Genomic DNA, 18979 nt, shown 5'->3' on the forward strand with positions numbered 1-18979 from the left:
TTGAGGTGTTTGAGAATATACCTGATTTATAGTCAAAATCTCAGCGACCTAATAAAACTTTTTAATTAGACGATAAGCTGTTCGCTAACCTTTTTGGTAAATCGGAGCATCAGACAAAACACCTCATAGGGTCACTAATAGGTAGGTCACACTCATCACATAACATCCCGTTTTAGGGTCAGTAGGACCTTTTTAGCCATATCTGTTTTTTATACTGATATCTACAAAAAATATTAAATAATACATACGTTTTGTTAGCCATGAGATTTTAAAATTTACGTAACCATTATCAATCCCAACGTATCTTCTACTATTAAATAATTCTAATGTTTAATTTTATTTAACATGAATTGATAACGAAAAAATATAATTTAATAAATATTTTCCGTCATGTTACATAACATTAAAATAATTAAATGTTAAATTTTCTTATGGTGTTTATAAACCAAAAATGAAACATCAACAAAATATTTATTTTGCTGAATGTTCCTTATGTATATTTTTATTTGATAATAGTGTTAAAAACGTATACGATTATTTTATAATGACATGAGATTCGCAAATATTACGCATAAGGCTGATAACATCTTAGTCCCCCTGGGTGACCCACGGCTGACCTACGATAATTTACGTTGTCGGCTAACCATTTAAGAATCAGTTCAGTGTGCGAGGTCCAGTGTGACTCGAGCATCAACGAACGAAGGACACAAAATACCAAAATGAAGTTTAAAGAATCGGTAAGATGTTATGTTTATTATTTGTATGTGTTTGTCTTTAACTTATAGTATAACAGCGATTTTTTAAAATAAATGTTTTTTTTTCCAAATTATAATAGCGTTTTTTCAAAAAACTGTTTTAAAAACTTTACTATTTTTAAATGATTTTATTTTAATTATGATATATCAGCGATTGTTTAAAATAAATGATTTTTTTTATGAGTATTCAAAATATTATCTTTTGTAATATACATTTTGTAATTTATTTCAATTTCATTATCATAGCGCTTGATATAAATATAAATGGTTATTCTTTATAATCTGGGCATTTATTTTTTTAGGTAAAAGCCTCTCTGCTGGACCCCTCTGTTCTGTTTCGTCCAGAGGCTGTTTACAACGGAAAACCTATAGAGGCGTTCCGAAGTTATGAATTTGACGAAAACGATGCTATACAGCAGCGTGTAATCAAAACCTACTATGATTTGCACACAAATCAGACATACGAATTAGTTAAAGGTAATACTAAATAATATACTATGTACTCAGATGAAGTAATTAATTGTTTGAATAACAGTGTTATATGCCGACCTGTATTATATTTCTTCCTAAAACTAATGTTTATTTACCCTTTTAGCTAAGATGGATGAGTGGCTGAAGTTCGATCACTTCAAGTCAACGGTGAAGGACGCTCTCATCAAACTGAACGATTTTGTTGACGAATCAGATCCCGATACAGACTTGCCGAATATCGTACACGCATTCCAGACTGCGGAACAAATACGACGCGATCATCCTGATAATGACTGGTTCCAGCTAGTTGGACTTATTCATGATATGGGAAAAGTATGAGGCCAATATCTTTGATACTAATATTATTATTTTGTTTGATAAAAGCTGTAATTTAATCTTTATAAGTTGTTTTAAAAAAGTACGTTTGTATACAGTCCAAGGGAAATCTATTTGGTATAGGAGAGGTCAAATTTTTGGCTATTCTCGAATTACTATATCAGTTAGAAATATTAAATTTTAGACTTATTAAAGTAGATTTTTAGTATGTTTTTTACATAACTATCTATCTATAAGATATATTAAATTTAATTAATATTTATGTTTCTAACATAATTTAAACTAAGTGACTGAAATATTTGATTTCATTGAATCCGTTAGTTGTCGTCGTTCAAAAACGTTATTAGGTTTTTTTTTTAATATGAAAACTTAGTTAACAAAGTCCTGGAATCACAATATAATTGAAGCCTTATAAATATATTTTACAATATAAAGTAAATCAAGTGAAATTAATTTTATACGATATTAATTGAGGAATGTAATGTAGCTACCACAAAAGTTTCATTGTTACCGCAAAAAATAATTTGGAAATAATTAAAATTTTCAAGGTGTTGGTGTTTTATGGCGAGCCACAATGGTGGGTGGTTGGAGACACGTACCCGATGGGCTGTAAATGGGGCCCCAGTATTGTGTGTGGTGATGATAGCTTCAAGGATAACCCTGATACATACAACCCTAAGTACAAGTTAGTTTTCATCCAATATACAAAAGAAATATTTTTACATATATAATATTCTTATATCAATGAATTGAGTCTAGTTGAATATCCTTAAAAAAATATTCTTCACTATATCACCTTTTCTTCCGTACTAGTTATGATAAACAAGCCAAATAATTTATCACTGTTCACAATAGAATGTTAAACGTTATTGTTTAAAATTTCCATATTGTATTATATAAGTGTCGTAAATTATTTTGCGTGTATCGTTGTATGAAAGTGAAAGAGCCGCTCCATACGTTCGCTTCTTAATTGAGAACGCATGTATCAATAAATAAATCATTATTAGATACATCTTTATGGATCAAGTGTCTCAACTATTTAAATATTCAATAGTATAGACGGCAAGCTCCAAAAGAAGTAAATATTTTTACGTAACTCACGGAATTGGTAATGTAAGAAAATATAGAAGAGTTTTTATTTTTAGTCTTTAAAAATAAAGATGACTTGAAATGTAAAAATAGAGGTGTAATGTAATATAAAGAAGATTAAAAATACATTGTAATACAAAACAATGTTTTAGTTTTGTTTTCGTTTCGTCAGTTTTAATAAACGAGGTTATATTTTACAAAATCATATGTTCATAACGTCAGTGGCAATAAAATTGTATTTGATTTTTAATGGAATTTATTTACAGCACTAAATACGGAATATACAAACCGAATTGCGGCATCGAAGAGCTTACTATGTCCTGGGGACACGACGAGTACCTCTACCGTGTACTGAAACACAACAAAGCCAGCTTACCTCAAGAGGGACTTTGGATGATACGGTAAATAGTTTGTTTGTTATAGATTTTATATATATAAGGAAATAAAAAGTTTAAACTTAATGTTATTCTCGTAGCTACCACTCGTTCTATCCTTGGCATGCTGGCGGCGACTACAGCTACTTCATGAAGGAAGGTGATGAAAAGATCAAGGAAGCTGTTCTTAAATTTAAGTATGTTCATTTAATTTATATTTAAAATGACTCTTTTAGAATGTATGCGGGACATGTAAGCGTTATATATATTCAGCACTGTTCCGACTACCGATTCGTGTGTAAGTTAGCTTAAAACTTTGTCAAAATTGTTTTTCTTTTCATTTTTACCAATATTACACATTCTATTACGTTTTTTTTTTAATGAAAACTCTTTTCTTGTTTTATATGGCATTATAAGACAGTTTTTATTTTCAGCCAGTACGATTTGTACACGAAGAGTGCAGAGGTACCCGACATAGAGGCTCTGTGGCCCTACTACGAGAAACTCATTGACAAATACATTCCAGGAGAATTGGAGTGGTAGACTACATTATACAATGAGAATAATATTTACCACAGCATTATTGTTTAAGGGCCGCATTTTTTATGACCGTGTAATGTTTACGGTATTTGTTTTAAATAAAGAACGCATTTAATAAACCAGGAACTTTATTTTAGCTATATGTACAGTACAGATATCAGAAAATATATAATTCTATATAGCTTCAACAGTCACAGTGCAAAATGAGGATCCGTATAATATATTTATAGATATTATACATACCAACCGTCACATGGCTATGGTCTTAACTTATAACACAGGAGTTAACAATTTGGTGAGATATTTTATCTATAAATATTCACTTCTAGCGAGCAGTCATTAAAAAAAGAGAGAAGCACAACTCGCATAGAATTATTTATGCTGTAATATCTTCCCATTTCTCCCTGTAGCTGCTTTTAAACCTGAATAACATGAAATGTGGATTGTATCTAAACAATTAAAGTGTTTTATTACTAATATCATTCATTAATAAATCTCCAGTCATATCACACACTGACACCTTACGAAAAAAAATATACAACAAACGAACACGGTTTTTGTCAAAAATAAAAAATATCCCAAACTACACGTAATTCATTAAATACAACAAATGGATGTGTTTTCCTTATTTAACTTAATAAACATAATTTTCTCTTTACCTCGTACCGTACAGACGGAACAACGTATTTTTTTTTACTATATACCAAAATCAAATACTAGGATCCACTTATTAGAAATTACATCTAACCAAAGGCCATTCAATCGAAATATCTAAAAAAAAAAATTACCGGTGCAGTGTTTAATACATTATAGGTAACATACATACACACAATCATTAAAGCATACTGGATACAGACATCGAAAGTTTTACGTAAGATAAATGCAGATTGTTAATATATAATATTCTTCCTACTCCATATAGTGAGATGTGTTGAGTCCCGAACTGTAATCAGGGCCGTTGGTACAAACAGACATACACATTTTATATCTACTTTACCAGCTATTCAGGAATAGACAACATTTTTTTTTTAACTTCATTACAATAAATTTCAACCTCGACTTTAAAATGCTAAACGTTTCCCAAAACCGAATGTTGTCCAACCCTGATAGTTCCTAACACATAAACTTACTCAGTCTTTAATGGAAAGACGGCTATCAATTCCCTCAAGGCCATACAAAGGCATATCAATTACAATCAGACTCAATACACGAATGTTATATATTATAATATTTTTTTTTCACTTACAATAATATAACTCGCTGGATATTACATATTTCGAATGAGGAACAAATTTAAAACTAATATTCAAGTGAAATACGATATATATAAGAGTGTATTACGAATGTTTATAAGCGCATATAAATCGATTATTGGATTAACATCCTTATTTCAATTAGAATAAGGTTTAAGTTTCAAAATGCTTGTATATGCTGGTAACGTACGCCATCACCTGCTGCCAGTCGGGTCTCTCCTGCTGTATCATGTCCTGGATATTCTGTGAATTAAGAATATTTTATTATCGCACCTGGATTTTCATAAGTATAAATTACGATTGAATTTGACGTCTTTGAAATATAATATTAGTTACTCGATTCAAATACTGCTATACGGATCTGTTTGTCGTTTTTTATTTACATTTACGGCTATATAAAAATTTAATAATTTTTTTCATACTAGTGTTGTTGGTATGCCCACGGATTCGGCTGCGGCGAAGGCCACCGAGAAATTTGTACGTTTGTCCTGTGGTGTTAATGAGCTGTACGGAACGGTGTCGCCCAAGTAAGAGTGGAGCAACGCGCACAGAGCCAATCCGTCATTCCATGAAGAACTGAAAATTGGTGAGAAAATGACTTTAATATAAATTTCCACAGCAATTATTAGGTACCTTTTTTTTTATAATATCGATTTATATCCTTCGTATGACATTGACAGACAAATGTCAACGTCACGAAATGACAAATGGTCGTCACGTGACATGTCGACAGAATATCTATACTAAATATAAAAAAATATCGTTGAATTTTAGTAGAATATCACCTGAAATTAGTAATATCGATATTATTGTATCCCATGGTCTTCTGTTGGCACCACTTTAGAAGAGCGTTCCGTTTAGAACCGCCGTTTTTAACTTGCAGAGCGTTCAAGGGATCTTTCCTTTCGCCTGTAACAGACAATTCAGCGATATATTCATTTAGTCTCCGTCAATAGTTGGTTAATACTATATAATGAAATATAACAAAATCGTCAAGTAAAATTTAATATTACAATATACTAACATATGTCTCCGTAGCTGTTTCGTCGCACAAATGACTCCATAGCCTTCTGTTGAAGGGACGCTAGGGCGCGCTGCTCGTCCGGCATGTTGGCCATGTTGGCCATACTGCCCATGTTGGCCATACTGGCCAGGTTAGCGCCACTCCCCGCCGCCTCTGCCCCAGCGTTAGACACATAAGCCACGGCATGTATTGCGTCAGTTACATTTTTTTCAGTTAGTTTTAAATGCGCATCTATATCCTAACAAGCTTTTTGCTAATCATATAAAAATCACCATTCACGTTCGGGTTCACGTTATATATAGTAAGTTTTATTAATTCGTGTTAAATAATAGACGTGAAGAATAATCGATAATGTTAATATAACTGACACATATACACGAGAGGAAGTAAGGAAGCCGCTAGCTCCACTGACCATTACAACATTATATCACTCACCGTCACCTGTACGAAGATTTATAATAACATACAAGAGAAACACATTAGAGTTAGTTGAAACTAAGTAACTAAGTATACACCATATTAGATAGATATAAGAATGAATATATAATATATGGCATTCATGCGTTACATACATATGCAACAAAGGAAACAAAGCTAGAAGTAAGATATTGTTAATACTAAGAAACCTTTGGTAGGTTTATGTTACAAATAAAATAAATATTATCTATGGTATACACAGACAAACAATAATATTAGGAAAAAAAATGCGAGATCTATGCACGTTCATGGCGCCATGCTGGAATAGAAAATAAGCTTACATGCGGTCAATAGATAAGTTAATATTATATACATACAAACATATAATAAAGATAAAATATATAGAAACATTACTTTTATATTAGCAATTATTATAATGTTATCGATTAAAGGAAAATTTAGTACAAATCAATACATTGAAAACGTAAAAATAGAAGTGACGTCATAAATTCAAATCTTAAATATATTATGGTCTAACCAACTATATTTCTATGAAAAATTATTAGATTTTTTTTACCTTGGCGAAGGTTAAAAAACTCAATAATTATTACTATTTTTAACCCAGTTTGGGTTATAAGTTTTATAGTAACCGTACCGGTTGTGTTTGGGGCCGGTCTGTTGTTCCTAGGGGCCGGCGGCTTTGAGAAGTTGTTTATCGAGGACGACTCGGTCATACCGTTTTTGATGGTGTTCGTCGTTGTTGTTGTGCACGCTGTGGTTTGTACCTACATGACATATAATAATAGATTTAATATTATTAATAAGAATAATAAATCAAAATATTTTTTTTTACCTAATCTTATTAAAATTTAATAAAAAATTATTGCTCAAGTCTGGTATATGGGTAATGACACCATATTCATAAAATAATGACATACAAACAGTGTGACTATAAGTGAATGAGTGAATGAATATGTGAATGAGAGAGTGAGTGAATGAGTGAAGCCTAACCTGCGGCCAGTCAGCGGCTGGCGAGGCGGCGGGCGACTGCTTCGCTGCCTTTGCAGCGTTCTCGATACTCTCGATGAGCGACTTCACAGACAGACGCGAGTCCTGGCGGCTAACACCTAGTATTATAAGATATATTAATTCATTTATTAACATTATTATATGAGTTCGTGTACTTTGTACGGTGATATCAAAAATGTCAGTTATATCACCCTTACTACGCTCCTTTTAAGTTAAAGAAGTGAGAGGGGGATTGGCTGGCGAGTAACAAAAGAATGCTGCCCTGTTATTAGTATTACAGAAGCCAAGTATACCGAAAGAAAAAAAAATACGCTGACACAAGACCATGTTGTTGTCCAAAATCTAGTTCACATTAAAGTAACCCATTTGTGAACTTTTGGGCATTTTGTTTGAGTTTTTCATTAAGTTATAGTTACGATCTATATGTAGTTTATATCATACCTTTAGTACGTCTATGTGAGGCAGCGGTGGCCATGATGTCCTGCAGCGAGGCGCTTGATAGCAGCGGTGGAGGCTGCGGGGGGTCCTCCGAGCGAGGGGGTAGCGCTGAGTACAGAGTCAGAATTATCATTACGTACATTACATTGTATGTCCTACATTAAACTATCTATTTACCATTTCAATGATATGATTTAGCTTCATGATATTTAGCGAACAAATATCATGTTTAGAGAGAATTAACAGGGTTTTTTTTAAACATATACTCGAAACACCGACACCCAAAACGAAAGCGATCATTCTAGTACAGATTTATTTTTCCTGTTTGTTTCTTTTTTGGAAAGAATATTAAAATTACAAGAACTATACTCATATGTTTGGTTGTATGTGTTCTTAATATTGCTAGATATATTTTTTACATATATGAAGGTAATTTTTGGACCATATAATTATTTTTATATAATGCCTATAAACGAAATTCTTCAGAATCAGTTAGGTCTAAGTTACGACACAATTGAAATCAATAATGAAATATAAGGAAGCGAACAATGACCACAACCGCCCTCCACCATGACACTCTAAAACGACACAAATTATGGCATTACGGACGATTATAGTTAATTACATGGACAGACACACGAGACGATTCGCTAACTTACGCAGCGGTCTGGACGGCGAATGGTTTAGAGATCTTATTGGATGCGAGAGACGCTTGTGCTCCAACGTCTTCCAATGGTAACGGGGCAATGACCCCGTTTCTGACTCCGTTTTGGGAACATTCTGACTCTGGAGCGATAACTTTCGTAACGGCACCTTGGGTGCATTCCTGAGCTCCACATGTGGAGACTCTAAGCTCTGCACTATCTCCCCAACAATGCTGCTTGGTCTGTTTTCATTCGCACTCGGTGTCCTTGACAGAGATATGACCGATTTGGTCATGTCTTTGACGACACCTTTTTTATCAGCAGGTGATTTTGCTTCGTAAGTTTTCGTTCTTTTCGGTCTTCGTGGCACTTTCAGTAGCTCCTCGCGGGGTATACAGTATAATTCATCGGGTTTCGAATTCTTTGATAATTTGTCGTCGTCAGCTATATTTATCGGTGTTTCGGATGTCATCGGTTGGCCGATCTCTTCATAGTAATTTTCCTGTTCTATATCTGTTCGGGATTCATTCGTGGGAATAAACGGATTTGTGTTTATATTTTTCTGCCGCTCAGCGCCCTTGTTAGGTAATGGTTGTGATGAGTTTATGAAAGGCAGGTTGTCAATGGGCTGGTAATATTGGTTTTCGACCAAGAACTCTGGCGTTTTTGATAACTTCGCGACGGGCTTTGGAAGTGACATCGGCCCTCTCGTGGGAGGAGATTTGGGTTCAGCAACATTTTCGTTAGAGGAAGTTTTCTTTACCGAAAGAAACGGAAGATGTCTTGATTTAGTATTTTTTAAATATAAACCCTTTTTAGTTTCGCCTTCTTTTGGGTCGGTATTAATTTTACTGTTATTTATTACTTGGTCAATATCATCATAGTAAACTTTTTTATTCTCTTTGGTGACTTGGGGTTGTATAAATGAATTCGGTTTGAAAAATATTGGTTGGATCAAAACTGGGCTAAGAATAATTGGAGCGGTTGACCGTATATCCGTGTTTAGATTTAAAGGAGTGAGAATGGTTTTTACTCTATTATTAACCTTATTCGCTTGAATATTAGATACATTACTTAATGAATTGTCTTTAGATAGGTCGGGAGTTGGGAAATCTGTGAGTGTATTTATTTTTAAGTGATAAGTGACGTTATGGTCGATGGCTGGATGTGTTGTTTCTTGACCTAAGACCGATTGTTCTTTATTAGTATCTGTTGTTTTTATGTCAGTTTCTAAAAATTTATCAGCAGATACATCCTGAGAAGAGTTCTGTAAATTATCATCTGATAACACATTTGACTGACTTAAATCTATTGTACTATTTGCATTACTGGTTACTCTATTAATAGAGTTATTATTTAATTCTTCTTTATCGTGATCCATTTCAGTTTCACCTAAACCTGTTAGAGACGGTTTTGTCACAGCATCATCATTTTCTTTGAACTTACTCGTATTTTCTTCAACTGACTCGGGAAGTGTTTCACTTGCACCGGTAATATTTGATAAAGATTTTGTTCCCTGATTTATTTGGTTCATGTTATCATTATTGCCAGATATCCTGTCTAAAGCCGCTTTGAAATTAAATTTCAACTCTTCGCTAACAGTTTTGAAGTCGTGTTCAATCGGATCGTTGATATCGGCAAGATTGTTTTCTTTCGTTCCTTTGTCAGGATACGGATATGGCAGAATACGTGCTGCCTTCACAACGGGTATTGGACTAACATCTATTTGTATGTTATCTTGTTTGGAAGGGTTTGTTGTTTTATTATCTTCTTTATCTTTAACCTCGGGTAAGTTATTATTTTTTTCCACGGGACTCCAAAACACATTATTGGATCCCTCACTGAACAAGGAACTTTCGCTAACGTTATATGTATCGCATAAAAACTCTATACTAGTAGCCTCTTTTAAAGCGTTTTTGAATTCAACGTCTTCGTTTAGATTATCTGTACTGTACGATTTTGGTTTACCGTTAAATAATTCAGATCGATTCCTATTAAAAATAGTTCCTCTAAATGGTAATAAATTACTAGATACCGACTTGGATTTAAATTTATCTTTCTTTGGACTAATGAGATCATCAAACGCGTTTTGTCTACTAAGTTTTCTATTGGAAATATAAATAGCGTCTTGTCTCTTTAACTTTCGTTCATTCGATCTGATTTCCGGAAGTGAATCTGACTTCTCAAGATTCATTCTACAATCATCATCGTTAGTCTCATCAGTTGTAACATTATCGATATCAACTTTGAACTCCTTAGGAACGTTAACTTTGAAGAATGCTTGATCAACAAGACTTACATCTTTCAGTTCATTAACGCTATGAACTCTGGACAAATATCTCGTCCTTATATTTTTAAACACATCTTTAGAACTATCGCTATGCGAGTCCAAACTCTCAGAGTCGGTTGATAATGTTTTTCCATCGTTCGAATTTTTTGCGCTATCCTTAGATTCTTGTCTGTCAACACCTGTTTTGGTACATTAAATTATAATTAGAAATATTTACATGTACATCGCGAGATGACATTGTTAGTTCTATACAGCAACTACATCTGAAGCCTTACATAGAATTAGTGCGTGATAATGTAGTTAATACTACTCCAATCGGCTTTCTCATCATTTAACATGCTACTTTAAATAAACAGAGAACGACTAAATATATATTTTTAAAATAATCAATCAATACACTGGCAGTACAGTCAGTTGGGTTCGAAAAATATACAAATTCATCCACGCAGCTAGGAACATGCTTCCATCTCTGTCTATCTCTCTCTATCTCTTACCTTTAAGCGAATGTATCTGATCTTCGAGTGAGCGTATACGATCCCTGGCGATCTTATTCTCAGAAACAAGTCGCTCCAGCTCCCTCTGGGCTTCTGTTTTAAAGTCGTTAGCTACTCGGACCGTCATCAGTAAGTCACTTTGGAATTGCTTCCATTCCGCTTCCTGTATACAATGTACATTGAATTATTTACATATTATAAAATTCATCTACTTTTTATTTAATTTATATATAACATTTGAAATATTAATAATGGTTATAGTTATCTTTCATTGGGAGGAGTTCAGTCTTATCATTATCTATAAAAAGCTTACAGATATATCAAAATATCAATACAGAGAATGCCCATAGACTTAACTAAAATAAACTCTGAAAAGATGGTATATATGGCAGAGGCAGGTAAAGTTGAGAAAAGCAAAGTATACAAACATCTCTATCTCTATCTCTAGTTATAGTAGCGAGCCTGGCGCGTGTGTCAGCGAGCTGCCTCTCGAGGTCCGCAGCACGCGCCAACGATTCTCCCGCACGACTCATCAGTGACAGCTTTTCATCAGAGGCTACCTGAACCTAGATTTTAATAAATATAAAATTAATTAATTCTAATTTAAATAAATATAAGCATAACGTTAAAAGATTTGTTTTTTTGTAACAAGTAAAATGTTCCGTCGCATACCATAGTCGATGTGTGACAGAAGCATGTGTCAAGATTTTTTAAATAACTATCAGATAGAATTTGAAATAACACAGCCTTTTGCTCGATTGAAACAAGCTTGTAAAGTCGCCTATCTTAACATGGTTAAGTTAAAAATATTGAGAAACTATTTTTTAACAATAACACTTAAAATTTTTAACTATACCGGAAGTGTAGATAAATTTTAAACTATGCTATTCATAAAAAATCACATATGAAAATGTATCGAAGGTTATGTTAATCAGTATCACATATTACTTGTATCTGAAGCTCAGCACAGTTCTCTTGCATGGTCCGCAGCTCAGTCTGAAGGGCGCTCTTCTCCTGCCGAGCCTGCTCTAGCTGGAACTCAAGCTCAGAGATCGTCGACTTGGCATTGTTACGAGACACCTGAACATATATACAGGGTGTTCATAATCGTATCTCTTAGCTACCTATTATAATAATTACGTTATGGATAGATGGTACTAACGAGTGCATCATCGTGTAGTTTGCGAGCGTCCGAGTGAGCTCGGTCTAGTTGTCTCTGTGCATGAGCAAGTCTCTCGGCGAGTGTGTGGGCCCGCGCCGCAGCAGCGTCCGCGTCGCGCCGAGCCGCCGCCGCCGCAGCGCACTCCGCCGCCGCAGCGCCCTCTGCCGCACCGGCCAACTACAACACATACGACATAGTACATTGCTATCAGTATATAATTAAATTTAACATTTCCCATTATATATCCATTGAAATGTTTTTGAATGTTAAAAATTACTTTCATATATGTAAGTAATAACAAGATTCGCTTAAATAATTTTTTTTTTATGACAATAAATTTAATATCGAGTTGAGTATATACTCACGGTATATTAACGGAATGTTTAATTCTAGTATACGTATAACCGTATCGTGTACCTGAGCCTGAGCGGCTGCCAGCAGTTCCCCGAGCGTGGTGACCTGATGCTGTCTCGCGGCCGCGGCATCCCTCGCCGCCCCCGCCTCCTGCTCCCACCTAGCGCGCTCAGACTCCGCGCGCTCCACACTACACTCCAGAGACCTGGTGAACAAATTATCATTACACTATAAACACATCATCTCAATAACATCTATAATAATCAACGATTCATATAACCTATCCTGTATATCGTGGAAGTGCTATCATTATATTTTTTTTTATTTAATATTATTGTATCCAACCTTATTCTTTCAGACAGGGTTTCTATTTCTTTGGTTTTCTCCTCCAGCGCGGCCTTCGACTCGGTCAGATCGGCTTCCAGTTGCTCCTGTTTCGTCAGTAACAGACGACGTTCCTCTTGAGATACCTGTTATATATATAATGAAATTACATTTATTAATTTAAATTTGCCTCGCTTCGCGCGTGTGTACGCTGTCTGTGGAACCTGACAGCGGGCGCGTCGGAGCGTGCTTGAATGACGGTTGACGTTCATATTATTATTCTGTTCATTATATTGTTACAAAAACGTGTAAAGAGATATTAGTGAACTTTAAATGCCTTTTATTGTATTTTCAGGTAAGATAAAAATGTTAATATTATATTTAAAAGATGTATTAAATTAAACAAAACATTGTATTTTCAGAGAATAAATTTTTAGTTTAATTTGATAATCCTCAACAATATATCATATATATACTTAAATAAAAATATCATTACCATAAGGCGAGATTGAAGTCTCTTAACTTATGAATGTATATAATAGGTTTATAACCTTTAACACAGTCAGTAATTGCTGGTCTGGGTCCCCAGAGACGACCGTCTCCGGCTCCACACCCTCGCGCATCAACAGCTCCTGTAGTGTGTCCACCTAAATAACATTAAATTATTATAATAAAACATAACCTGTTTGGGTATTAGGCATATACATTATCCAAGGCATGTTTTATATCAAAATATATATATATGTATATATATATATTAATCAAATAATAATCCATTCGTTTGTATCGTAAATTTCTAATAACATGTCAAGACAATTGGAACGCAATCAGTGAGCAGTTCCATCGCTCCATCCATATATTAGTACTAAATAGTAAATATTAAAAATAATATTTGAAGTACATGAAATTAGTTGGTAATCAATAATAATAATAATGACACGGCGTTTTTATTTACTTCTTTCGTGTTCTGAAACTTATTTAAAACACCTATGGCTTGAAGTATTTTATTATCTGTATGATAAGAATTCGATTTCGTCTTCCATGCTAGATGATCCAAATTTTAAGTTACTCTGCACAATTTGCTTGGTCAACTTGGTTGTTGGGTTTAAAAATTAAGTTGGTGAAAAAAAAATCATTGATATATATATATATATATTGAAACGAACTTTCTACTAGACTAAGTAAGAATGTATGAAGGACATAAAAACGTAAATGTATTAAATTGTTTGATATTTATTTTTAAGGTAAAAATGATGCTATGCTTTTAGGATGTGACTACGCGGTCTTATTATTTTATTTTTACATTCTCTCTCTACAAAACTTCACAGTCATATCGACTGCTTGTGATCACGGTTGCTGTGAAGTGCTAACCAGTCGAATTGTCGGGAAAACGTGCATACAAAATAATAAAATCCCGCAGTCGAAAAAATAATAGTTTTAATAAATATTTTTTAGCATTTTCCGTGTTTCTAACCTTATTTTTTTATTTATTTTGTACTTGAATTAAAACTTTACATTATATTCGTATTGTAATAGCAATTTCTTTGATCGAAATTTTCTCGCAAAATATCACCAACTGTTAGTTCACTTCAATATATTATATATAAACTCTTTTGTACAATGTATAAGTTTGTTGATTTAAATGGGATAACATACTTATACTATCGCGTTAGAAAAATTATAGCTAATATAGGCCAATCGAGTATTATACAAGGCATTATCTCTCATGGTGCAAACGAGTAAGAACAGCATTTATCCCTGATAATTTATTGAAAGGGCGTCCACTGTAAATTTATATATAAAGTTGATAAAACATGCAAGTCATTGATTTGTATTAATTTATTGTTAAAAGACAAATTATTATTATTAATAATTTGATAACTTTAATGTTTTATTTTTTCAGAATTCCGTACTCAACATGTGCTCAGGGGATTTTCTTACTGAGCGTCACAAATTATTAAGAAACGTTGGAAATAAATTTACCTAGTAATTCCAACTTGAGTATTCTCAACAATTTTTCTACCTAAAGGTTAATAAAATAGACCAAGAATGTAGCCTTGAGGGACCCCCCTCCCCACCTTGGAGGGTCAAACTGGGGATAGCAGATTATTCACGTGTGTAAATCTTTTGTGTTTCATAATTTAGTAAGAGGCAATAAAATCATTCGCAGTGCCACATATAAGATAATAATTCAGTTCAAACATTAATAACTAGTGTTTCACACAGTCAAAGGCCTTAGTTAAATCGCATAACACACCTTTATATTTTTAATTTCTCTCATTCCTCGTATACTTTGCGTAAGAGGCGCGGCGCCCACGTCAGTTGCTGATCAACCTTTGGTGACAAAAACTCTTTATTGTGAATGATAATTTGACTGCAAACAAAGTCCCAAACAAAATTAATCGTTTAAAAAATGTAGGTACACATTATCTGTTTACTTGCAAAGATTATAGTATACACCGACCTGTACGTCTGAGGAACAAAATATGATATTTTAAATTTATTTCCATAACATTGTTACTTGAAAGGACCTCTTAAACAATAATGTGTGTTACGTTAGTCCATTGCGTGTTAAAATTATTTATTAAATGTGAAATCTATTGAATTTAAAATTATATTTCTTATGTGGGCTTTAATAGAAACCAAAATTCCTTGAAATTTATCATTATAGTTCCTTGCTGTATTTCGTAACACTGGCTGATGATTCCATTGCCTCCTACCATAGGATTCGTATAATTTGTCCCTAAACAGATTTGTGACAGTCGGTCAACCGCAGCATATAACAGCACTGTATTATATCTCTAACTGTAAACATTATCATGAATTTTGTTAATACTACAAAATTTTTTTGTTCATAACGGAATTTAGAGCAGTTTTATAAAGTCTAACTTTACAGTCGGTAAGAGAAATTACAGTCCTCAATGACTGAATATTGATGGTTTAAAGTCATATAAGAGACTAACTCTAAATGGTACCACGACTAAAATGTTGTGGTTCCAAAGGTTACTTCGTATCAAACGACTTCAACAACCCGTGTGATTCTTCACCATGTCCTTTGTTTAAATAAATATTTATTAGATATTATGATATAATCACTTTGACCTACCTTAGTTCGACTGTCCTCGAGCTTTTCAGTCTGTCGGCAGAGTGACTCCAGTAACACTTGCTTCTCATCGGAGAGTCGTTCGTTGTCGGCGTGAGCGTCGGCCAGCTGTGATTGCAGATCGGCCAGTTCGGCCAAAGTCGCCTGTAATTCCTCACTCGTGCTAGAAAATTATGTGGTGTAGGTCAGAATATGCCTTACCAAATTGTGACACACTACGACATAAATAAATTTAATCACCTGTCGAAGTCCTTCATACGATTTGATGTAATCCACAAACTATTTCTTTTATTTTAATTGGTCTTCTTAAATAAGGATAAAAAACCTAAATTATGTACGTTTCGCTCCTGTTATATAGCATACCTGTAGTGATGTTCTTCCATCTGCAGTATACGGTCCTGTAGACAGGCCACCGACACCTCGCTCAGAGACGACGAAGAGTGTTTGTCCCACTCTGGAGTGCTCGCGTCGCCGCTATCACCCTCGCCCTGAACATACGTCCAATATTACACAATATTCTTGTATCGTTTTCAACTGATAGCTCTTGAACCGTAACACCAATTATTGCACATAACTTAGATATCGATTATTCTTTTTATAGTGAATAGATCAATAATCATACATTATGAGCGAGTGCGATGGAGGCGGGTGCGGAGGAGTGCATTCTCCTTGGTGCTGGTGCCAGCAGCAGCTGTCTCTTCTCGCTGTCAGACAACGGCGAATGCGCTACACCCCTCAGTCTCGCACGCAGCGCACCGTTCTCGTCAGCCAAACGCTCTAGAGCTGAGTTCCGCTCGGCTTCTTGGTTCTATAATATTTTGGAACTTACTTATTTAGAGGCATATATTGTGCATTTTACCGGATAAAACAAAATCCATATAGTGATAATATTTATTAACGGCCATATAAATGGAACCATATGAAAAAATAGAAGTCAGAAAAATTGTGTACTATAAAAGAATGAAAATATAAATCTTTTATGTTTCTTAAGTAAAAGAGACACTATTACATGATAGAATTATACCTTAAGACGTTCAAGTTCAGCCCTAAGTCTGTCAGCCTCGTTGGCCCGCTCCAACAGCTCGTCCACGCGGGCTTGCAGCTGAACGCGTTCCATCGTCACTGTCTCCAGATCTCGGCGGAGAGATTCCAGCTCTCGCACTCCCGAAGTTAAAGACGCCTTTCATAACAATATTACATTTTTAATTAATCGTTGGATAAAGAAACAAACAATGAATATATTACAGATAATTCGTTAGCACGTCTCACCTCTGACGGTATCCTGGTCCGCAATTCAACCTCCTGAAAGCCAGACATGTGATCTGCGTTGAGCGTCACTGGCAAGCTGATACACTCTTGTGAACCTCGCCCGTCTACGGAACCCGTCCCCAGCTCCTCTGAGCTACCGTACTCATGAGTCCTGATGTGCCCATCCTCATACCCTTCCAAGCCTTCCCGCAACTCGGGGTCTTCTAGTACAGCATTGTTATTACCCAAATCTTTCTTTTTGTGCGCTTTGTTCAACTTCTCTTTGGATCCGAATATCTTTATAGTCTTCTCTCTTGCCGGAGCTACTTTGTGGTGCTTGGAATCGAGGCTGGAGACAGACGGGGCGCCCTTGAGGGCTGTTTCTTGCTTCCCTTGACTTGGTCCTCTACGGAACAATGATTTGAACTTCATCATCTTGATGCTTTATATCATAATCGTTTTCGTTTCAATGTTTGAATGTGTTTGCATTTCTAACGACGAGTGTCCGCTGTTGTGATCGGAATTATTAACGCCGTTGTTTAGTGTCTGGATGTCCAAATCGAGTTATTTTACGTGATGGTATAGCCGTAGCGAATGTGAAAGTCTTATGGGAGTTATACGATTTAAATAAGCATATAAGGAAATAGAGAGTTGATTTGAATACCCCATCAGGTCGGATAAAATATATTTGTTTTAAAGTTGTTAGACATTACAATAAATAATAATGGTTGTGCTTTCGAGTTTTCTTTAATACATATTTTATCATTAATCAGGTATTAATATTTCTATAACAAAATAAAAAATGTTATTTAAATTTTGTTTTTTCAACATTCCGTGTAAAATAAATTGATGTATTTATTTAATAACTTGAGTCTGTTGGTTGTGAGGTTAACATTCAAATTCGTACTACGATAATAGTTGATTAGACCATACGTAACGCTAATTATAGCGTAGATTGTGATATAGTTTATAGAAAACATATAAAATTTAAAAAAACGCGGCAACTGCAGGATGAATTGATTAATACTGAGTCATCTAATTGATATCACGTTTCTCGTTATATTAATTAAAACCTACCGGTTGTAGGCTGAATATTAAATCATTACCCTTAACATAAGTTTGCATCGTCAAACTGAAAAGGTACAGTCTCCGGTTTTTGTATTCACAAATAGCCATAACAACAGTACAAAATGGACAATGAAACAAGGGAGTCGAATTATCAATCATAAAGATCGATAATTCATATATCTATAATAAATAGTAATCCCCATGTAACCTGCTAATGCCGGGGACGGACTGACCACACCCTTATCGGGCCATATCACCACACCATTGAGTCCCCACCGCAATTGTTATGGATAATGTCATTGTAACGTGATACGAGAACATTTCACGTTTCATAAACTGCACGGTAATATTTTGGTTTACACTTTCATAATGATTTTGTTATACATGTAACCACAACAAACAAATGTTTATAGTATATAAATTTTTGTTTGGTTTATTGTTATTATATTATGATATATAAAATATAACGGTAATTCTGTATAAAAATTTTATATAGCCATATATTTATACTTATTAAAGACTTTTTAGGTACTAATTTCTTTTAAAACTGACAAATAACATATATT

General features: G+C 34.3%; 2 protein-coding genes across 11 annotated transcripts in view; one reads left to right on the forward strand and one right to left on the reverse strand.

Moving 5' to 3' along the window:
- Window positions 1-589: 589 nt before the first annotated feature.
- Window positions 590-3684, forward strand: LOC116778182 (inositol oxygenase-like). The gene is made up of 7 exons (XM_032672120.2): window positions 590-737; window positions 1058-1232; window positions 1351-1559; window positions 2111-2247; window positions 2918-3052; window positions 3127-3222; window positions 3460-3684. Exons 1-7 carry the CDS (start codon window positions 720-722, stop codon window positions 3566-3568), a joined length of 879 nt encoding a protein of 292 aa, XP_032528011.2. The 5' UTR covers window positions 590-719; the 3' UTR covers window positions 3569-3684.
- Window positions 3676-18979, reverse strand: part of LOC116778176 (cytospin-A-like) — a 31248-nt gene continuing 15944 nt past the window's right edge. For 4 of the 10 annotated variants that reach the window (XM_032672099.2, XM_032672100.2, XM_032672098.2 and 1 more), the window contains exons 5-24: window positions 17367-17751; window positions 17122-17277; window positions 16720-16905; window positions 16461-16585; window positions 16101-16260; window positions 13546-13641; window positions 13016-13140; window positions 12734-12875; window positions 12317-12493; window positions 12103-12234; window positions 11583-11720; window positions 11155-11317; window positions 8386-10839; window positions 7730-7834; window positions 7271-7386; window positions 6915-7044; window positions 5843-5995; window positions 5604-5727; window positions 5241-5394; window positions 3676-5061 (exon numbers count right to left, since the gene is read on the reverse strand). In XM_032672099.2, coding sequence (XP_032527990.2) covers window positions 4972-5061; window positions 5241-5394; window positions 5604-5727; window positions 5843-5995; window positions 6915-7044; window positions 7271-7386; window positions 7730-7834; window positions 8386-10839; window positions 11155-11317; window positions 11583-11720; window positions 12103-12234; window positions 12317-12493; window positions 12734-12875; window positions 13016-13140; window positions 13546-13641; window positions 16101-16260; window positions 16461-16585; window positions 16720-16905; window positions 17122-17277; window positions 17367-17751 — 5311 coding nt within the window. In that variant the 3' untranslated portion in view covers window positions 3676-4971. Of the gene's footprint in view, window positions 5062-5240; window positions 5395-5603; window positions 5728-5842; window positions 6579-6914; window positions 7045-7270; window positions 7387-7729; window positions 7835-8385; window positions 10840-11154; window positions 11318-11582; window positions 11721-12102; window positions 12235-12316; window positions 12494-12733; window positions 12876-13015; window positions 13141-13545; window positions 13642-16100; window positions 16261-16460; window positions 16586-16719; window positions 16906-17121; window positions 17278-17366; window positions 17854-18979 lie in introns of those variants that run through there. The other 6 variants (XM_032672103.2, XM_061525990.1, XM_032672104.2 and 3 more) reach the window with 3 other exon arrangements.

The sequence above is a fragment of the Danaus plexippus genome, chromosome Z, assembly GCF_018135715.1.
Source record: "Danaus plexippus chromosome Z, MEX_DaPlex, whole genome shotgun sequence".
Classification (NCBI taxonomy): Eukaryota; Metazoa; Arthropoda; class Insecta; order Lepidoptera; family Nymphalidae; genus Danaus; species Danaus plexippus.

Excerpts from the sequence above, each read along its gene's own strand:
- LOC116778182 (XM_032672120.2), top strand. Across the intron at positions 1,233-1,350 it reads GACATACGAATTAGTTAAAG|CTAAGATGGATGAGTGGCTG; the intron begins GTAATACTAAAT and ends TTACCCTTTTAG. Across the intron at positions 1,560-2,110 it reads TTATTCATGATATGGGAAAA|GTGTTGGTGTTTTATGGCGA; the intron begins GTATGAGGCCAA and ends AAAATTTTCAAG.